The 20,275-nt window shown below is 40.7% G+C and overlaps 1 protein-coding gene across 7 annotated transcripts in view; it reads right to left on the bottom strand.

The window, feature by feature from the left end:
* Window positions 1-20,275, bottom strand: part of LOC143299908 (uncharacterized) — a 57,687-nt gene that overhangs the window by 11,878 nt on the left and 25,534 nt on the right. For 4 of the 7 annotated variants that reach the window (XM_076613416.1, XM_076613418.1, XM_076613419.1 and 1 more), the window contains 8 exons: window positions 18,956-19,183; window positions 17,261-17,323; window positions 16,770-16,895; window positions 16,041-16,103; window positions 12,726-12,788; window positions 7,353-7,415; window positions 6,512-6,574; window positions 2,005-2,115 (listed from right to left, as the gene is read on the bottom strand). In XM_076613416.1, coding sequence (XP_076469531.1) covers window positions 2,005-2,115; window positions 6,512-6,574; window positions 7,353-7,415; window positions 12,726-12,788; window positions 16,041-16,103; window positions 16,770-16,895; window positions 17,261-17,323; window positions 18,956-19,183 — 780 coding nt within the window. The remainder of the gene's footprint in view (window positions 1-2,004; window positions 2,116-6,511; window positions 6,575-7,352; window positions 7,416-12,725; window positions 12,789-16,040; window positions 16,104-16,769; window positions 16,896-17,260; window positions 17,324-18,955; window positions 19,184-20,275) is intronic. The other 3 variants (XM_076613420.1, XM_076613417.1, XM_076613421.1) reach the window with 3 other exon arrangements.

Below are 20,275 nucleotides of genomic sequence, written 5' to 3'. Positions count from 1 at the left end.
ATTACTTTTTCCAATACAACAATAACAGAATCAACACATTCAGGAAAATTAGACCATCCAAACACAATCTTCCCAACTGCAATCGTCAAGATATTTCATCCATGCATTTTAAACCACCAAATTCAAGAGAAAAAAATCCCAGGTCCTGCCAAACAAGAACCAAATAAAAAACAAAAACAAACAAACAAACAAAAAAAACCAACAACATACAAACACACACAAGGCAATGCTTTGAAAGAACATAAATATCTCACTTATGAACGACAACAAAACCTGAATTGATATGTGCAACACCTTCTCCAACCAGCCCTCTGTCTGTAAATCCAGACAATGAACACATATGACATCACAAGACATTTGGATGTTAAAAAAAACAACAACACCCATTGTTTCCTAAATCTAGTAAAATAAAACAACAGCACTCTAGCAGAAAACTGAACAAGAAACTCCTCTCACCGCACTCCTACCAATGTTCGGTTGGTTTCTATAATCTTACCCACAGGCACTGTTAAAGACTGATATTTTTAGAATGTTCTTTTTCTCAAACAACCAAAGTGGTGTAAACATGGCAAAATACAGTAAAGGAAACAGAACAATGACCCATGAACTGGCAAACAGTTATGAACAAAAAGCAAAAAACAAAAATCATGGACATCATCACCATCATTAAAAAAAAAAGAAGAAAAAACAAAAACAAAAAAACCCATGAAGCTGCTCATGCAATGACAATGATAGTGTCAATTTAACCACACATAAACAATGAACAAGTGCCAGATGTATACCTTTCCCTCTGTCCAACACAGATAAACAAATAAATGACAGGTAACAAACTTGATTCCAAATAATTTATTTTCCCTTCATTCTGACAGATGGAGAAGTTGACAGAAGCGAGGGTTTCAAATCAACACAAAAATGCAAAACAACACTACTCAGAAGAGGAAGTGGTGGGGGTGGGGGTGGGGGGCGAGGGGGGGAGAGAGGGGGGAAGCAATACACAAAATAAATCACACACACACACACAAACATCACAAACCCACAGCCACACTGGAAAAAAAAAAAAAAAAGCAAGCTGGACAAAACTGTACTTCAACACTACATAGCTCAAGGAAGAAAAACTCTTCCTGTTAGAGTGCTGTAACTTCCTTTTCACCTCTTCAAAAACTTTGCAGGTAATCCACATTAGTGTATAATCCGTACATGTTCAGAGACAAAAAAAAAACCAAAAAACAAACCAATCCCGGCAAAATTACTTCCCCGATCAAAATGAAGAAAAAACAAGAACCAAAGTGACACCAGTAAAAAAAACCACAGCAGAATAACCCCACGACCTCCGAAGGTGAAAGCAATATAACCAACCATCTCAGAACACCTGAAGACCTAAACAAAGAAAACCAAGGAATCCAACTGGTGTTTTACAGGCACCACACACACAAAACTTTGGAATCCACTGGAAAAGTAAATCCACTTGGTAAGTAGAAAATGGGGAAAAAAAGAGAAAAAAAAAAAAAAGAAAAAAAAAGAAGCTGCACATGACTGAAACCTGAACATGCAGAGTGTCTTCATAGGTGGGTAGGTTGGAGGGGAGGGATGAGGTGGGTGGGGGAGGGGGTGGGGGGAGGGTTTGGGGAAGAAAGGTGGCAGTGAGCGGAATGGTTGGCGAAAGGGGGTGGGAGGGAGAGGGTGGTGGGCAGGGGAAGTGTAGAAAGACAAAAAAATCAAAGAAGCGATGAACATAGAAAAAAATGTAGGAGGGGAGGGGGGTGGCAGGGGAAGGGGGAAGGGGGGCAGGATGAATTATTGATAAAAAAAAAAATTAAATAAAAAGAAAGAATCAAAAGAAGCGAAGAACGGAACAAGGAAGGAAAAAGCACAACATCCCATCGCTTGGCTGAAGGAAAAAAACAACAACAGCCAGGCCAGGCTGGTTTTTCTTTTCCTTCTTCTTTCTTTTTCTTTTTTATTCTTCTTTAAAAAAAAAAAAAAATTTAATTTCTATATTTTTACCTTTGCTGCGATTAGAGGAACGGCCTAAGTAGGAGGGAGAGTCACCATGCGAGTGCCGCGGCCGTTCCTTCCGCTCAGCTTCCACCTCCTCCTGCAGGACTTTGATCTTGTCTACACAACACACCAGCAACGCCAACACATTACTCAACAACCCGGATGACCCCCCTGACCCCTACAGGCAACAACAAGACAGCGGGCAGCCACATCAAGACCGGGCGGGTGGGCGCACAGAGGTCAAAGGTCAGTCAGCAGGAGGTTACTGCAGCAGCACGGAGAGAAAACAAGACAGAAGCTGGCCACGTTTTTTTTTGTGTTTTTTTTTTCTCCCCTCAACACACCCAAGTTCCACACCAAGCAGGAAGAAGACGGTGAAAAAAAAGCGAACAAAGAAAAGTAACCCCTCATGCAGCGACTGGGGGTGGTTGGTGGGGAGGGGGGGGGAGACAGCATCTTTCGCTTGAAAATGACCAGTCGTGGTCTCAGCGACAAAGTATTCTTCACCCAACGGGAAAAAACCCCAAAAAAAGCTGCATGCTTGGAGTAAGACAACAGCGGCGTTTGTTCAGTGCATACATACTTCTACCTAAACACCACACCACATCACAGCATGCTTGGTTGGAGCGCCATGAAGACTGATGTGTCTACTGGCAACACACACACACACACATGCACTTCTCCATTCTCAGAAGGGAGCGATTCAGAGAAGGTTTAAATCAAATATCTCATTAGAGTTTGCTTTTTAGTTTCAGCGTTATTCATCATCATATGAACACATGCAAGAGACATACTGTGTAAGTGTTATGGCACTTGGAGAAATGCACACACACACACACACACACACACACACACACACACACAGAGCAGCACTCAAGCGCATATGCAAACAGGGCATATGAATACTTTTTTTCCTTCTTTTTTTACAAAAATGTAATAGTCTTCATGAAGGTGGATCCTCCCAGTGTTCACTAATCTTGAACGTTTGGAACCTACAGTCCATTTCTCTACACCATGCCACTGGTCCTACAGAGTGCTAACCACCACCATACTGTTATTACTAAAGCCGACTTTGATCCACAGACTTCCTTCTCAATATCTACAGGTCAGTCCCCCAACCCCCCTCCCAAAACATCCTCAAATCATGCCCTCCTCTTTTTTTCTTTTTTTTTTTCCTTGCTTATTTTTTATTGATCTTTTTTTCAGTTTTAACTAAGCATCATGCCATTATTAAATCTTGTATCTAACTCAAAGCAGAGCACCCCACTTCGTCCAAAACCTTACCTTTAACCATTACATGCCATACTTAAAACATTAAACACTTCACCAATGTTTTGGTCTCTTCCTCTTTCTTCAACCTATGTTTTTGCTCTTATGACGTCCTCTCAACTTGAACACCTATATTCTCCTTAAACCTGAAATCAGTTAGAAACAGCATCCAACTATACTGTTATGTACAGTACTGGTTCAGCTTTAGATATTTTATAAGAAAAAAATAGGCACCCTGGGTGACCCACCACTGCAAAACCTTTCTTTGCCACACATGCACTGACAAAAGCTACAAAATGCAGTTTACGAAACAACATTCTGTAGTACAAAAGTACTGTATTATACTGTGTCTATATTCTGCAGAACAGTAGCACTGTGATAATTCTCTCTTCATTCTGCAACACAGCAGCAATGAACTATACTGTGACTACTCTGCAGTACCGCAGCACTATACTATTCTGTGTCTATGTTCTCCAGTACAGCAGCACTCAACTATTCTGTGTTTATATTCTGTAGTACAGCAGCACTCTTCTATTCTGTGTCTCTATTCTGCAGTACAGCAGCACTCTACTATTCTGCATCTGTCTGAAATCATCTTGAAATAAATATACATCGAGTTCAACTGCTTCAGAAAACCCGTCCACACCTCACAAAGCACTGAGCAGTGCCACCCTGCAATCACTATATTGCAGTGTAGCAACCACAACACCTTGTGAAACTTGTGGCATGTGACACCCTTTCAGCTAAATGTGAATGGAGACGCAACCTTGTGACATGAGATACAATTTCCTGTGAACACAAACTAAGACACGCTTGTGAAATGAGATGATATCATTTCAGCCAAACTAGAACTGGGACACACCTCTGTGACATGAGATGCCATTTCAGATGAACACAGACTAAGACAAATTCTTGAGACATGAGACGCCTTGGCCTTGCCTTGGTCCCTTAGATCTGTGTGGAAGAGTCGGGGCACCGCAATGATGACTCGTGCACTAGCCTTCTCCATTCTGGACAATCGTGTGTCAGTGATTGTGTTTCAGCAAATGTCAGCCCTGTCGACTTTTCAATGTTGTCAGACCATTTTTTGCCTCTGTCTGCCTCTTCTTCTCTTCCCCTCTACCGTTCTGGAGGATGACTTTAACAAGGCCGTTTGATCTTGTGATATGACCATACCATTTCAGTTTCATGAGATATCATTTCAGTTAAACAAGAACTGAGGCATATTCTTGTGAGAAGTGAGACTATTTCTGCTGACGTGAACTAAGACACATCCTAGTAACATACAAAACATTTCAGTTATTTCATCCATGTGACAAATGATACCATTTCACTGGAAATAAGATACATCCTTCTAACATTCAATATATTTCAGCTATGCACAAACTATGACACACCCTTGTGACACATGACTCCTTATTTGGCTGAACATGACCTAAGACACACCCATTACTTAAAATTCCTTACCTAACACACACACACACACACTGATGGTGTAACACTCCAAACTTCACAACCAACAAACTGCAGTGTAAAACAGTCACTTATCATGAATACTACTCCATCTTTGCATTGTCTATGAATCTGCACACCAAACGCCATGTCAAATCTTCACATGCTATGCATAGTGAACAGTGCAAACACAACGCAGAAGTGTCAAAAGTCCTGTTCGCATCACAAAGAAACATGCAGCACTCATGCCCGCAGTCAAGACATAATATTCACTGCACGTTTGGCAATGGTCCACACATTATCATGCAAGAATTAAGACGTGAAAAATAATGCAATGCGCAAACATTGTGGCTCATTTCATTTGCTTTTGTGACTTTTTATAAGCTGTGTTAGTAATATGTAGGTAAGTGTGATAATACCGACAATGAAAAAAATGTTCATTGCATATATATATATATATATATATATATATATATATATATATATATATATATATATATATATGTCACTGTAATGTCATGGGACCACATTAATCAAATGGTAATAATAAATGCAAAATCTCAAAAATAAACCATGCAGTTTCTCTGCTAAGCTGCACAGAACAAATAGCTGTAAAAATATGAGCAGAAAGTGTAAATGTCATATATTTTTCTTACTGAAAGCACCGTACTCTGTAAATCTTTTTCTTCTGGATTTAAACATTAACAAAATTAAAATTTCTTTCTGCTCAATTTCTTTAACTGTCTGGGGCATGGATGGTGGAAATGCACAGGAAAAAATGCACGTTTCTTAAAATAAACAATGAAACAATTATATTCATCTGCTTCTGACCCTGCCCCCTCCTCTCCCCCTATCCAACTCATCTTTAACAGTTCAAAGAATAAAAAGAACAGTCATGCCTTTTCAAACATGATTTGCACAAACATTTTTTTTTCACCTCCCTTCTCTTCTAAGAGGCTAATTCCACCCTTTTAGTCTTATCACCACTGTTTGGCCTCTAAACTAAATTTCCAAAAGTAGGACAGGCTGATTATCTCTGTTTCCAGATTCTGCCACACATTACAAACTCTTTAATACCCACAGTTTGATCTTATGTTACATGCTGAACGCATGAAGCCCAAGATCTGGCACTAACAAGGTCTGCATAAATGCTGACCTGAAAGATATTTAAAAAAAAAAAAAAAAAAAAAAAAAAAAAAAAATCCACCACCTTTCCCTTCACCCCCTGAGATCAAAACTTCAGTTTCTCATTGTTAAGTCTGAAGTGCTGCTCACTCACCTACCATTGCCATCATGTTTGCTGATAAAAATCACCAACCTTCACCCTAGAGATTGAAACGCCAGAACTTTCAACTGTTAAGTTCAATGCACTTATCACTCACCTATCATGTTACATGTCTGTCTGAGTGCGTATGTGTGTGCGTCTGAAATCTGATTGAATGACACAGGAAAAGAATGATGAGCGCCCAGTGGCAGCCGTCAGTCGGCTCTACCCAGGTAGGCAGCCTGTGGTGCAAATGTCCCTGTGTATGTAAAGCGCTTAGAGCTTGGTCTCTGACCGAGGATAGGCGCTATAGAAGTATCCACATCAATCAATCATGCCCATCGTTATCACGTTTACTGATAACCACCACCACCACCACCCCTCAACCATCCCCCCATTTTTTTTTTTTTCCAAAGGATCAGTGAATGGATGTTAGCTGAAAACCCAAAACCCATGCCTATAATTCAGCTTTCACTAGGCTGGCAGAGCTAATGAAAAGATGTAACAGAGAAACGCAAGAGGTCTTACTGCGTAGTTGTTCTGCTTCGTTGTGGCTTTGTTTGGCTGCTTGCTGAGCCGCTTGCAACTGACCTGAATGGACAGGTAAATGACAATGTTATTTTGGACTTGAGAAGGGGGGGGGGGGAAAAAAGAGAGAAGAAAAAAAACGAAAGAAATCATCAAATAACACAACAACTGCAGACAAGCACCATCTCAGTCAAACATGACAGCACAAATCTATCAAGAATTCATATAATATTCTCTTTAAATAAATACATATCTTTTAATGTATCATGATTTCTTATGCTGCTGTTTGAACATAAAAAGGAAGCCAGTGACAGCAAAAAATCTTAAATCCCAATGTACATAAAAAATTCTGTCACTAACAAGCTCAATGCAGCTAAAATGAAAATCAATCAAAAGACACACAATAATTTTTTTTTCCAATTTCTCCTGAACACTTTTCATGATCACACTCGTTCACAAATGACTCGGCCTTTTCCAATTTCTCCTCAACACTTTTCATGATCACACTCGTTCACAAATGACTCGGCCTTTTCCAATTTCTCCTCAACACTTTTCATGATCACACTCGTTCACAAATGACTCGGCCAGGGAGAATAGAATGGTGGCTTCAGGCATGACAAAACATCACCGTACATGGTTTGTCATGTGTCGGAAACAATTCTTTATTCAATCAAACATCTTACAAATATTCTCTCCTGAGAACTCATGGTGCCAAGTTTATCAGCAGGAACCTAACACGTGAGCGCTCACAAGACACACACAAACTTGCATGCATGCACACTCATACAAACACACTGACACGCATGTCCACACACACAGACACACTCACACACACACTTACTTCTGCTCTCCTCCAGATCAGCAGCTGTCTGGCTATGCTTTGTTCTTTCACTTTCAAGTTCTCCTAAAAATAAACAGAAAACATTTTCAAACATACTTGATCACTTTCTTTCAACCGTTTCACCGCTGAACCTCAGCCTAAAACACAAATAACACAAGAAGAGAAAAGAGAGACAGTAGAAATACTCTGTATGTATGCCTTGAGAGAAGCCACTGGTTTGGCATAACCAGGTCAACGCGAAACAGGAAAGATGGACAGACGATGATCATACTACTGGTATGTTCTGCAGATGACAAAGGTATCGCTGAATTCCAGCCTGTAAAGAAATTTTGACACAGAATGGTGACTGACTTGCCAACCTGTCTGCATTTGTTCACTTCCTCCTTGTTTCATGGTAATCAGACAGACCATCTGTTCGCCTCATCTCATCACACAACACAGCAAGTCATCTGTTCGCCTCATCTCATCACAACACAGCAAGTCACTTTACTGCTGGGCGCAGGCACCACTGGAGTTAACTGTTAAGGTTCTCTATATCACATGGCTGTTCTGCTCTTGTACATCATCAATATCCCTGCCTTCTACAACCATCCACTGCTATCTAACATTGTCATTTACAAGGAAAAGCACTGCTATAATAAAACCAACCACCATTTGTCTGCCATGGTAACAATAGAATTTAATAAAAACCAACAACCATTTGTCTATTATGGTGACAATGGAATCACTGTGTTGACTTTATTTATAATTTACTATTGACTATGGCCAGTCCAGCCATTGGATAGTATATTAAGGCTGAAAACATGATGAACATATCCTCAGATCAAAATCTATGATCAAAACATTTAGGTTCCTTTCACATTAATATACAACATAAAAGTTTATGAATCACTGAACATTATGCTGGTGGTGCCACCATTCTATTTAATGTAGTGCTTCCAGAATTGAAAAAAAAGGGGAATAACAAACACCTAATACATTAAAAAGGCCACATTCTAAAGTAACACTACAGAATGGGCAAGCAGGGCCCAACAACATGTTTACAATATCACACCACCTAATCAGATGTAACAGCTTATCAAGTGTATCACAGAATGCAAAGAGGTAAGACAGAGGTTAAACGCTTAAAACTTGGTCTCTGAGTCTGACCATGGATAGGCGATACATATGTACCTAAAAAAAAAAAAAAAAAAAAAGAAAAAAAAGAAAAGAAAAAAGAACACTACTAGTAAATGGATCAGGAAGATAGACAAGGGTAAGACAACAGAGAATCAATGGTGGAGACACGCAGAAAAACAAGAAAGCAACAGATAAAGACAATTTCTAGTGTGGATTATCCTCCAAGAGTGGGGGTGGGATAATATCGGTAAATGAAAAGCATCCACCATCTCCAAAGAGGTGCTAAGCATGCCTGTATCATGTCACTTCTGGTCTGTCCAGTTTCTGTGAAAAAAAGTCTTTGTCAAAGCACATCACTGGTACCGGATGCATCTTAAGAGTTCAGTACAGTCAAAATGTTGTTACTGGCATTGAGAAATTTGTGGCTGCAAAACAACACCCACATACAACTGATTATTAAACATGCATATAACATGTCTCTGCCTCTCACACACACACATACACACTATGCATTTTAACATCTCTTTCTCTGTCATACACACACTTGCACACACAGAGATAAAATACACATACACACATCAAACACACGCATTCATTTCATGAACAAAAAAGAACAAGAAATCAAAAACAATTTAAACCCACAGAAACGAGGTTAAGTGGAACAGCCTCTGCCTTGTTAATAGGTACATGTTTCCCTCTTCACCTCAACCAGAAATAGAACCACCACATACAAGCAGACTATGTATGTGAAGTGTCTTGTTAAATACAGCTGCTACCGAAAGAACTCTTAAAATATGTACCAGCGACAGAATACAAGCCCAACTGCTGTTACTGGTCAGAAACTACTAGAGTACATGCAAGGTTGCATTATACATAATACTGATCGACATGAATTTACATGTTCTTTCATTATTCAATGTGTTGATATTTATCAATACAAATGTGTTCTTTCCTTTATCAATGTGCAAATAATAATCAACATAAATATCATGTTCTTTCATCCGTCAATGCATGCAGAAACACATACACTTGTGTGGGGAAGGGAGGCTGTTACTAATATTAGTTCTTTCTTTAATTTAAAGTCTTTTCAGTACTGCACATGTGGATGTAAAAGCACTTGTTTAATTGAACAGGTATGTATCAGGTACGCTTCCTCCATGTGTTCTTTAACATGATGCAGTGATGTTTTTGTTGATGCTGCTGGTTTAAATAGGTACAGCCGTTTGTCTACTTACATTTACCAGAGCCAAATATACTCCATTCTCTCCCTGACAGATCAGTAAGTACCCAAAGCCCTTGATGTTACATGCAGGGGTGAGTTTCAATGCTATGTTTAGTTCAAAGGGGTGAGTTTCAATGCTATGTTTAGTTCAAAGGGGTGAGTTTCAATGCTATGTTTAGTTCAAAGGGGTGAGTTTCAATGCTACATGTAGTTCACAGGGGTGAGTTTCAATGCTACATGTAGTTCACAGGGGTGAGTTTCAATGCTACATGTAGTTCACAGGGGTGAGTTTCAATGCTACATGTAGTTCGCAAGGATGAGTTTCAATTCAACACAACATGCAGTTTACAGGGATGAGTTTCGATACTACCAAGTAGTTCACAGAGATGAGTTTCCATACTACCATGTGGTTCAAAGGGGTGAGTTTTTTCAATGCTACAAAGTAGTTCACAGGGGGTGAGTTTTGATGCTACAAAGTAGTTCACAGAGACGAGTTTCGATACTAGCATGTACTTCAAAGGGGCGAGTTTCAATGCTACATGCTGTTCACAGGGATGAGTTTCAACGCTACCATGTAGTTCACAGGGATGAGTTTCAATGCAACATGGGGTAATCAGTTACAGTTCCGGTCATCCACACCCCATGATTAAGGACGGTCAGTCAGTCCCCACTCCCCCCTCCATCCCAAAACACATACAGCATCATCCTCACTACTTGGCAATATAAAACACACGCCTCTTCCACTGTCACAAAAAACAGTCAAGTCGGACTGTACAGGATTCCCTGACAATGTAGCAGTTTACAACCAGGCTGGCTGACAACCAATACTGTTGACAACAAACAGCAGCTTCTTCTTCTTCTTCTGCGTTCGTGGGCTGCAACTCCCACGTTCACTCGTATTTACACGAGTGGGCTTTTACGTGTATGACCATTTTTACCCCGCCATATAGGCAGCCATACTCCGCTTTCGGGGGCGTGCATGCTGGGTATGTTCTTGTTTCCATAAACCACCGAACGCTGACATGGGTTACAGGATCTTTAACGTGCGTATTTGATCTTCTGCTTGCATATACACACGAAGGGGGTTCAGGCACTAGCAGGTCTGCACATATGTTGACCTGGGAGATCGTAAAAATCTCCACCCTTTACCCACCAGGCGCCGTTACCGAGATTCGAAACCAGGACCCTTAGATTGAAAGTCCAATGCTTTAACCACTTGGCTATTGCGCCCGTCAAAAACAAACAGCAGCAACACTGCAGATTACTTAACGTGAGTGGGACGGTGGCCAAGTGGTAACACACAGGACCTGGCACCCAGTGTCCATGAGTTTGAGCCCCATGTGTGGACTTTTACTTCCCCCTTCCACTCAAGAGAGAATGTAGCACTTCAGCTGCCTCGTGCATCCAAAGATGCTGGAACGTCCGAGTAAAGTTCAACTAGACATTAAGTGGTGGTGTGGGTACCAGTCTTTCTGATAAGACAATATACTGTGGCCCCATGTACAGCATGCATTTTGCACATGTAGAAGAACCTGTGGCAATAAAGGAATGCCTCTGCAAAAAAAAAAAAAAAAAAAATTCTGGGGAAAATTCAACTTCAAAAGCAAAACAAATACACTTTTTACATGAAAGAAAAAAAACAAAAAAAAACATGAGCGACACAGCACTCTAGTGACCATAGTCTCCCAGGGACAGCTGCCTGAATATCACACAGAAATCTGTTGTGACAAACAGTAATACAAGTAATCATTTGGGTTGTATCATTCCTTGACAAGAAAGCAATTCACTGACTGGTACAGTGAGAGGACTGTTTTTTTCCTCCCATGTCAACAGTTCGTGACACAAGAGCACAATCCATGATGAGAAATAAGCCAGTCTCCCGCCGCATCTGTCACACAATGCCTCACTGGCTGTCCGCTTTAGGCAGCGTACTTTCAGCCAGCTCAAACTATGTAGAGGTAGAAAACGTATTGCATAACATGAAACATGGTCTGTGGTTCAATAAAAGACGGGCAAGACAAAACTGAAACACTCCAGAAGAGAAGAGAAACTCAGGGCAATCTGTGGAATCATTTTTGGAGCCTGCTGGTGCAGAAATAATTTCCAGCTATTAGAAAAAGAAAGAAAGATTGTATTGTAATGTATTGTATTGTATCTATATTTTGTTTTGCTCCTCTTTTAGCATATTTTCTCCTTTTGCAGAACCTTTCCACTTTCACACTGAGCCAGACGAGAGCTGACAGCCTGTGAGATAAAGTGCAACAGACTGTGCAGGAGATCAGTCATTTGTTTTCTGCTGCCTGTCAGTCTGGTAGTAATATCCGGTCTTTTTATTTTCCCTCCTAGCAGAGAAGGTTCTTTTCTTTTCAATCAATACAACACAATCCTCGTCCAACATGTAATGAGACAAAAAACATTGATATTCAATGAAGTCAGCTCCACCAATAATGACATTAGATAATGACAATGGTGCACATACATATTAACATCACCAACTCAGGATTCACAGTTATAGCATCATAATGTAGATATGCACTATCACTCATCCTGTCTTTTCTGAGCACGTCATCTACTGAACAACAGACATTCCCCTCTCCCCATCTACAGCAAATCAAGACAAAACAAACACCACACTAACGAAAACAAAGAAGCTTTGCCAGAGATTAATGAAGCGACAACATCACGGAGGCCTGAAAGAAACTGAAACCAAACACTACACCCAGTCAAAACTGACAGTACCGTATCAACAATCAAGGACAGATATATGATGGCAGAAATAAAGGAAAATAAAGAAACAACAAAACAGAAGAGAAAACAGACAAGAGGGCTGGAGGGACAGCTTGACTAACAAGACCCACTATTCAGCAGGGCTCACAAGCAAAAAAAATGTCACTGCTTTCCCCTTGGTCTCCACACTAACGACGTCAAGCATTATGTCGACCCACAGGCGCCTACAACCAAGCTACACACAGCCGACGGACCACACAGGGAGCAGGGAGAGTATCATGAGGCCGCAACAGACCGTCACTCACTTCTCAGACTGTCCAGAGCTTCCTGGCTTACGCGTGACTGTTCCTGCTCTTCCAAAAGACCGTCTGGCCATTTGGGGAGTTGGGAGGGGGGAACATGCCCAATACATCGGGAAAAGCAGGCAGGTAAAAGTTAGTATACACACAAACATGCTGCTGCACAAACATTTTCAAAAATGAAATATAAAACAACCAAAACAGAACATAATCAGATGTGTCTCAAAAAAACAATTGAGGACATAAATTATAAGTCTGCTTCAGAACACATACTGCTGCTGATTCAAAACAAAAAACCAAAAAAAAGACTTTTAAGCTGGCAACTTATCAGTCAAAAATTTCCAAAATAAACATGCAACTTTTGTTCCCACAGGAACAAGCATGACCAGGCCTTGCCAAAATCTACAAGACAAGCAGGACACTTATGGACCCCTGAGTGCCAACGAGTGTAACTCAAAGCAACACAGCTCATCTTCAGGACAGGAAGAATGTGTTGGGTTCTCTACACCCCCTTTTCATCAAACCTGTACACCAATCCTGGCAGGGTGCTTGCAAGTGTCCGTGTATTTGTGTGTGAGTGTGTGTGAGCATGTGTAGTATACATATGTTTTCTAGAGGGTGTCATGGGTGGGTGGGTGGTCATTCAGTTCATTAACGTGAGTGTAATCTGGTACGTGGGGTGGGGGTGGGAAGGGGTATGGAAAGGGGGAAGGCAGGGGGCGAACGAAAAGGAAAGCGCACTGAGCAGTATTTCTCAAAAACTGTGCAATATAAATGTCCATTATCATTATATATTACTGCCACTTTTATTACTAAACCACTGCCAACAATGTTTGCATTGTTTGTTTCTTCTAGACAAGTACCATATGGTCCATCTCTGGTAAGTTTTGGAAAGTGATGTATGTCCAGTAAAATATCAAAAGTCAGTTTGAACTTGACTATATGAACTGACTTTTCAGTCTGTCCCTTGCGTTCAATTGTTTTCAGTTGTGCTACTGATGTTTTCACAACATTTTATGACCATTGCATATAATTACATTTTCATTCTGTTTAAGAGGGGACAGAAACATTTTCGGGAAATTTCAGTTCATTTCTTTTGTACCTTACAGTGCTAACAAAAAAAACCCCAAAACATCAATTCTTTTGTCAACTCTCTTAACACAGCCACTACACAAGAATATGTTAAGTATGTGTAATTAAATAGCTTTTGTGTGGAATAATTCAGTTACTGAACTGTTAAGGTACATGCTAATAAATCAGGCATGAGATTGGGAAATTGTGATTGAGTCTGAAAGTTGGGGGCCTGGGGGCTGAAGGTTTTTCTCAGTTTCAAACCATGAAATCTGCACTTGTGTGTGTGTGTGTGTGTGTGTGTGTGTGTGTGTGTGTGTGTGTTATTGTGCGAGTGTGCGTGCTTTTCACAGTGTCTTAGGAAACTTTCAACTTCAATTTTGGTGCTCTGGCAAGTCACTGGATCACCTCTCAACAGGTCAACAAACCGGCGACACTTTGGAAAGAGCATTCCTTTTTCACTGAGTTTTGACAGATCATTGGTAAACGATATAGAACAGCCCATCGGCTTTTTCTTTCTTTCTTTCTTTTTTCTTCTAGAAAACGGACGCTCCATTTTTAATGCAAATGTGAAAACAGATTTCTGTGCCTGGACTGAAGAGTTGCACCCATACAATCTGACATCAACTTGGCCTTGTCCGCGGTGTCAATTTTGTGAATGGCGTCGCCTACCCGTAAAGTTATTTTTTTATTCTTCACTTCTGTTTTCACGATCTCATCTTGCCAGACCCAGTTCCACTTATTATTCACTCCTTTATTGATGTCTGCTGCAAAAATCCTCTAATCCTTTGTGAGTTTTCTCATTTTGTCAGTGACTGAAGACGATCGACGAAATCAGGTATCTTTGCAAGTCGTGAAGCCCATGAGTGAGTTTTGTAATCCCGACCGAATACGGATAAGCTGAATGATGACAGAGGAGCAACGGAACACTTATTCTCAATTGGTTCGCTTATCCAAACATGGGGTGTTTTAGCAAACGCTGTGGGTCTGTCTTGTCGATCGGTCAGACAACGTTTGTGCAACCTTCGTGGGTCGGAAAAAAACCTCACCCCCCCTCCACCCCTCTGATTTTCTCAACGGATTTACGTGAATCTCAAAAATGGCCTCTGGAGCCAATTTTCAGTCGGAAATCCGACTATAGTCGGAAAAATCTCATGCCTGTATATATGTCGTTGTTAAACAATAAATGGAAATGACAAGCAAAGAACAGAAGAGATGCTTTCAGAACATATATGTGTATATATAATTCATTTCCACAACATGCTCAGATTCGCAGAATCTCCCCAATCAGATCATATATACTTGTACATAAAATTAGATTGTATAACATGCTCAGATTCGCAGAATCTCCCCAATCAGATCATATATACTTGTACATAAAATTAGATTGTATAACATGCTCAGATTCGCAGAATCTCCACAATCAGATCATATATGCTTGTACATAAAATTAGATTGTATAACATGCTCAGATTCGCAGAATCTCCACAATCAGATCATATATGCTTGTACATAAAATTAGATTGTATAACATGCTCAGATTCGCAGAATCTCCACAATCAGATCATATATGCTTGTACATAAAATTAGATTACATGCTCAGATTCGCAGAATCTCCACACCAACCACCCCTGATCATCCATGCCACAGGATGGAACAAGAATCACTTGCAGCCTAAAATGAACTGCCATGAATGATAAAAAGTGTTTTCTGTATCAAGTTTTTTTCTCCCTCCTTACAAGCTTTGTATGCTTTTATGTGTAATCAATGATGGTGAGGCCAGGGCCACACCGGTTAGACACTGGACTTCTCATCCTATGATCAAAGGCCCCATCTTGGCAATGCATGGTGTCTTTGGGGAAGGCACTCGACTCTGATTTTCCTCACTCCACTATGTGTGTGTGAACAGGGGGCTTACCTGACTTTGGTATGGGAAAAGTGGCAGGAATGGAGAACTGGGTCCTGCCTTACTTGTGCTAAGCCCTTAATACAGTGGAAAAGAATTCACTGCACCTACAGCTGCAAAAGACTAGGACCTTTCAATTCTTTCAAGGCTGTCTCATTATCACTGTATATTAAAACGAAACAAAACAAAACAAACAAACAAAAACACACAATGAACCAATTCATTCCATCTACAGTGGAATGGTTATCTGTACCAATGCACAAGAAAGTGGAAATAACCAGAGCCATGCATGGAGACATGCAACACTGCATGGGCAGCACTGCAACAATCCTTTGCCTGCTCACCTCGCAAGTCCAGTATCTGCTGCTTCACTTCCTTTGTCGCAGATTCTGCCTTTCGTAGCTGATCTGTGACACAGAATGCATAGTGTGAAACATGATCATCTCACCTTCCTGGACACATAGATATACAGGGCACAAGGCACACACCTCCAGTTTTCATTTGAACATATCTAAGCTGCATACATACAGACATGCCTGCCCCAAAATCTGACTGTCAGTACTACAGCCTAAAGAATTCTGTAGCAAAACGAAATTGTCCAGTAACACTCAAGTCATCAGCAACACCAAGCCACGCCACATTTGCCAGCAATCACTGTGGTTCTTAGCTTGTTGCACAGCTAAAGATGACACTCATGCCTATTTTGCCTAAGACAATTTCAAATGTAAATATATATGTGTGTGTGTGTGTGCGCGTGCGTGCGCGCGCACATGTGTGCGTGTGTGTGTCTGTGACATCTCTGTGTCTGTGAACGTGTGTTGTGTAGAGTTTGTGTGTTGTATTGTGAGTGAGTGAGTGAGTGAGTGTGTGTGTGTGTGTGTGTGTGTGTGTGTGTGTGTGTGCGTTTGTGTGTTGTGAGTGTGTGTAGTGTGTGTGTGTGTGAGCGTTTTCATGTGTGCGTGTGCATGCGCCTCTGCATATTCTACAACACTCAAAAGAAATGAAGAAGAAAAAAAAGTGAATTAAAAAAAAACCAGAATCAGAGAAAACAAGGCCACAGAAGAACAAGTTACCTTGCAAGTCGCTAACTAAGTCAGCTTTCTCTTTGGCCAGCTGCTGAGCCTCGAAATATTGAACCTTCAGCTCATCTAGTTCCACACTGGATTTCTGCAGTTGTAGGCTGGATTCCTTCATCTCTTCTGAAACAGCAGGGCAGGGTGTTAGAAAGGTGGACTGGACTCACATCTGTTCATTTACAGCTACGCAAAATAAAGCCTATGCTCCAGAAATGTCAGCAAATAAAACTCGGCCGAAATGTGCAGAGCTGCCAAAAAAAAACGATAAACCTGTCAGCTCTAACCAGCTACATGCACAACCAAATTTACATCAAATAAACAAAAATAAAAGGTAAGAAACGGAACTCTTTAAATTCCATATACAAAACCCAGTAAATTTCTGTGTTCTGTTTCCTGTTAATCCTCCAAGCAAAACAACAGTGGAATGTACACACACACTGACACAAACACAGGCACACAGCGGTGGACTGTGTGACGCACTGCCCTACCTTTGTACTTCTGTGTCTCTGCTTCCGCTCTTTTCTGGGCTTCCCGGGCTTCAGTCACGATTTCTGAAACAAGATGACAGCACTCTCATAACAGCTCTTGGTCCGTTATCATTCCCAAGGGACATTATTCCCCATGAAATTATCTTATACTGTGTGACCCACTTGTGCAGATTCCCAGCACAGACGGACTTTCCTGTCCCAAAGCAAATAAAGTCTCTTCTTTTTCTTCTCCCCTAAGTCTGTGAACAATCGCTGGGGCATCGCACAGAACAACTGTTCACCAGATTCCTCAAGGTCTGTCAATTGTGTGTCAAAGCCTGGGTCTCTGCAGATAGTTTTCCTGTCCATTCTGCAAAGTCAGTCCGTTATTTTTTTATGTCTTCCCTTTTGTCCTTTTTTTTATTTTTTTTTATGTCTTCCCTTTTGTCCATTTTTTTTATGTCTTCCCTTTTGTCCATTTTTTTTTTATGTCTTCCCTTTTGTCCATTCTGTAATGTTGTCACTCCATTGTTCTTTTTAAGTCTTCCCCTCCGTCTCCATCCCTCAACAGTTCACTGGAAGATTGTTTTAGCACGGCCATTGGATCATAAGGATGCATATACAGTCTGTATTGGATGAAAGACCTAGATCCAATAAGCAGCAGCTAATTAATGTATTTCCCTCCGTAAAGTGGCTTTCTGGTGCCAAATGGTACTTCCTTCTCAACAATTTTTTTCAAAAAGACATGTTGACAAAAGAACGGTTGGCCCAAACCACACAACCCATGAAAACAAGGTTGAAATATGAATGCCTGATAAGACCCAACAGTCCTGGGTCAGTTCAGCCACATCAGTTGACAATGAAAGTTGGGCTATGATCAGATTGTGGCAAACTATATTCACAGCAAAGCTATTTCAATATAAATGTTTGCAATGTGCTAAAGTTCATGCCAAATCCAATGTGTGAATCCATGCAATCACTTATGCCAGTCATTATTTTTTCAGTCAATACACATTTTCAGTCAAGAGATGAAACAATTTGTGAAACGGACCAATTACTATTACACAATTGTGATGACCAAAGAAGTGTATGCAAAAAGCTGTGAGATCATTTACAAAGGAGTATTCACTATTTGGGACATAAGCTCTGATTCAAATAATTACTATAACAGTAATGACCGAAGAAGTGTATGTGCAAAGAGCTGTCTGATCATTTACTGACATTTGGGACACCAGCTACAATTCAAATACATGTCTGGGTAATCTAAATCCACAGGCATCACATGCCTGGGAATGCATTTTGAACCACACCTCATCAGGTCAGGGTTGAACTTTTGTCCAATTTGAGACCAATTTGAATTCCTTCTTGTTTTAAAAACACACACATACACACAAAAAACAACAACAACAATGCATGCATACAAGACACACACAAACACACAGTCACACACACACACACACACACATACGGTTTGTATGCATGCATTCCTCAACCACTCTTCCCTCTTTAACTCCTGCCACACTCTTTCCACCTCCCTTCCAACCATTTCCCAACCATCCTCTTCTTTATTCTTCTGTCTAATTTCACTTAAAGTGGAAAGACATTAAACTGACAACCTACTCCTACCATACACACACACACACACACAAAAGTGTTCAACAACAACAAACAAACAACATAAAAACATATAAAAAGCAGCAATCTCCAGCTACACACCATTGCTGCCGGTGAGATCAGTCAGGCTGGAGGAGGCGGAGGAGACGGACGCCAGGAGGTTCGAATCCGTGGCTGACTCCGGGCTGTGCCCGTTGAGGGTGGCCACGGAGTCTGTGTCGGACTCGCACACCGTGTCGTCCGCGCTGTGGTCAAGGGAAGAGGTCAAGGCCGTTAGCCGGTCCACTGGAGGCTGGTTCTTGAGCTGCTCCTCCAGTCCCTTGATGTGGTCTGTGGAGAAGGAAAAAATGTATCATTCCTCCTGAAAATGGAGTATGGCTCCCTACATGGTGGGGTAAAAACGGTCATACACGCACAGGCCCATTCATGTACATAAGAGTGAGCATGGGAGTTGCAGCCCACGAATGAAGAAGAAGAGGCACCATTAAAGTATTGTGATGTATATGTATGATGCGGAGTGTGATGATTTGTATGTGTCTGTCTGAGTGTGTATGTGTGCGTGCCTGAAATCTGACTGAATGAAGCGAATGATGAGCGCCCAATGGCAGCCATCAGTCGGCTCTACCCAGATGGGTGGCATGTTGAGCAAATGACCCCGAGATTGTAAAGAGCTCAGAGCTTGGTCTCTGAGTGAGGATAGGCCCTACTCAAGTATCAATATCATCATCATAATCACCATGTGTGTACGCACATGAACTGGTGTTTGGCTGGATGTCTGTTGTGCATTAAGTTTTTGTTTTAGTGTTGAAATGCTTTTTTTACTTGTCGGGTACTACTCTGTACAAAGCAAATCAGAATGTTTTGAATGGAAAAGTACATTTTATTATACCAAATCATCAACATTTTCTACTGTACCATTACAGTTCTGGTGAAATACCCTAAACACTTTTTTTCTGAAGGGCTGAGGTAGAGATTTATTCAATGTGTAACAGCATCATTTGAAACCCAAATTTTTGTAGAGGTTGGCAGCTATGTATATGTGTTTGTATGGTACATGCATGTTTGTACAAGTGTATACACATATATATATGAATGCATGCGCATGTGATAAAGTGTATGCATGTTTTAAACTGTAGTAGTAGTACTTCAATATCTTTTTACATTTGCGATATTACATAATGTGTAAAAGCGTGTGTACATTTGTGATATCACATAATGCGTAAAAGTGTGTGTGTGAACAGTGTGTGCATTTTTGTGCACAAAAACATATAACTCATGACGGACTCCTGGCTATTCATGCATGTATGCATGCATCTCTTTTAGTGTAATATGATAGATGGGCATATTTTTAGTATATGACTGATGGTGTACAAGTGTGATACACAAACAAAAAGACAAGGATCAGTGAAAGTATACTCAATA

This window comes from Babylonia areolata, chromosome 25 (genome assembly GCF_041734735.1).
Source record: "Babylonia areolata isolate BAREFJ2019XMU chromosome 25, ASM4173473v1, whole genome shotgun sequence".
NCBI lineage: Eukaryota > Metazoa > Mollusca > Gastropoda > Neogastropoda > Buccinidae > Babylonia > Babylonia areolata.
Note: the sequence above shows the minus strand (reverse complement) of the source record. Positions and strands in the feature narration are given on the sequence as shown.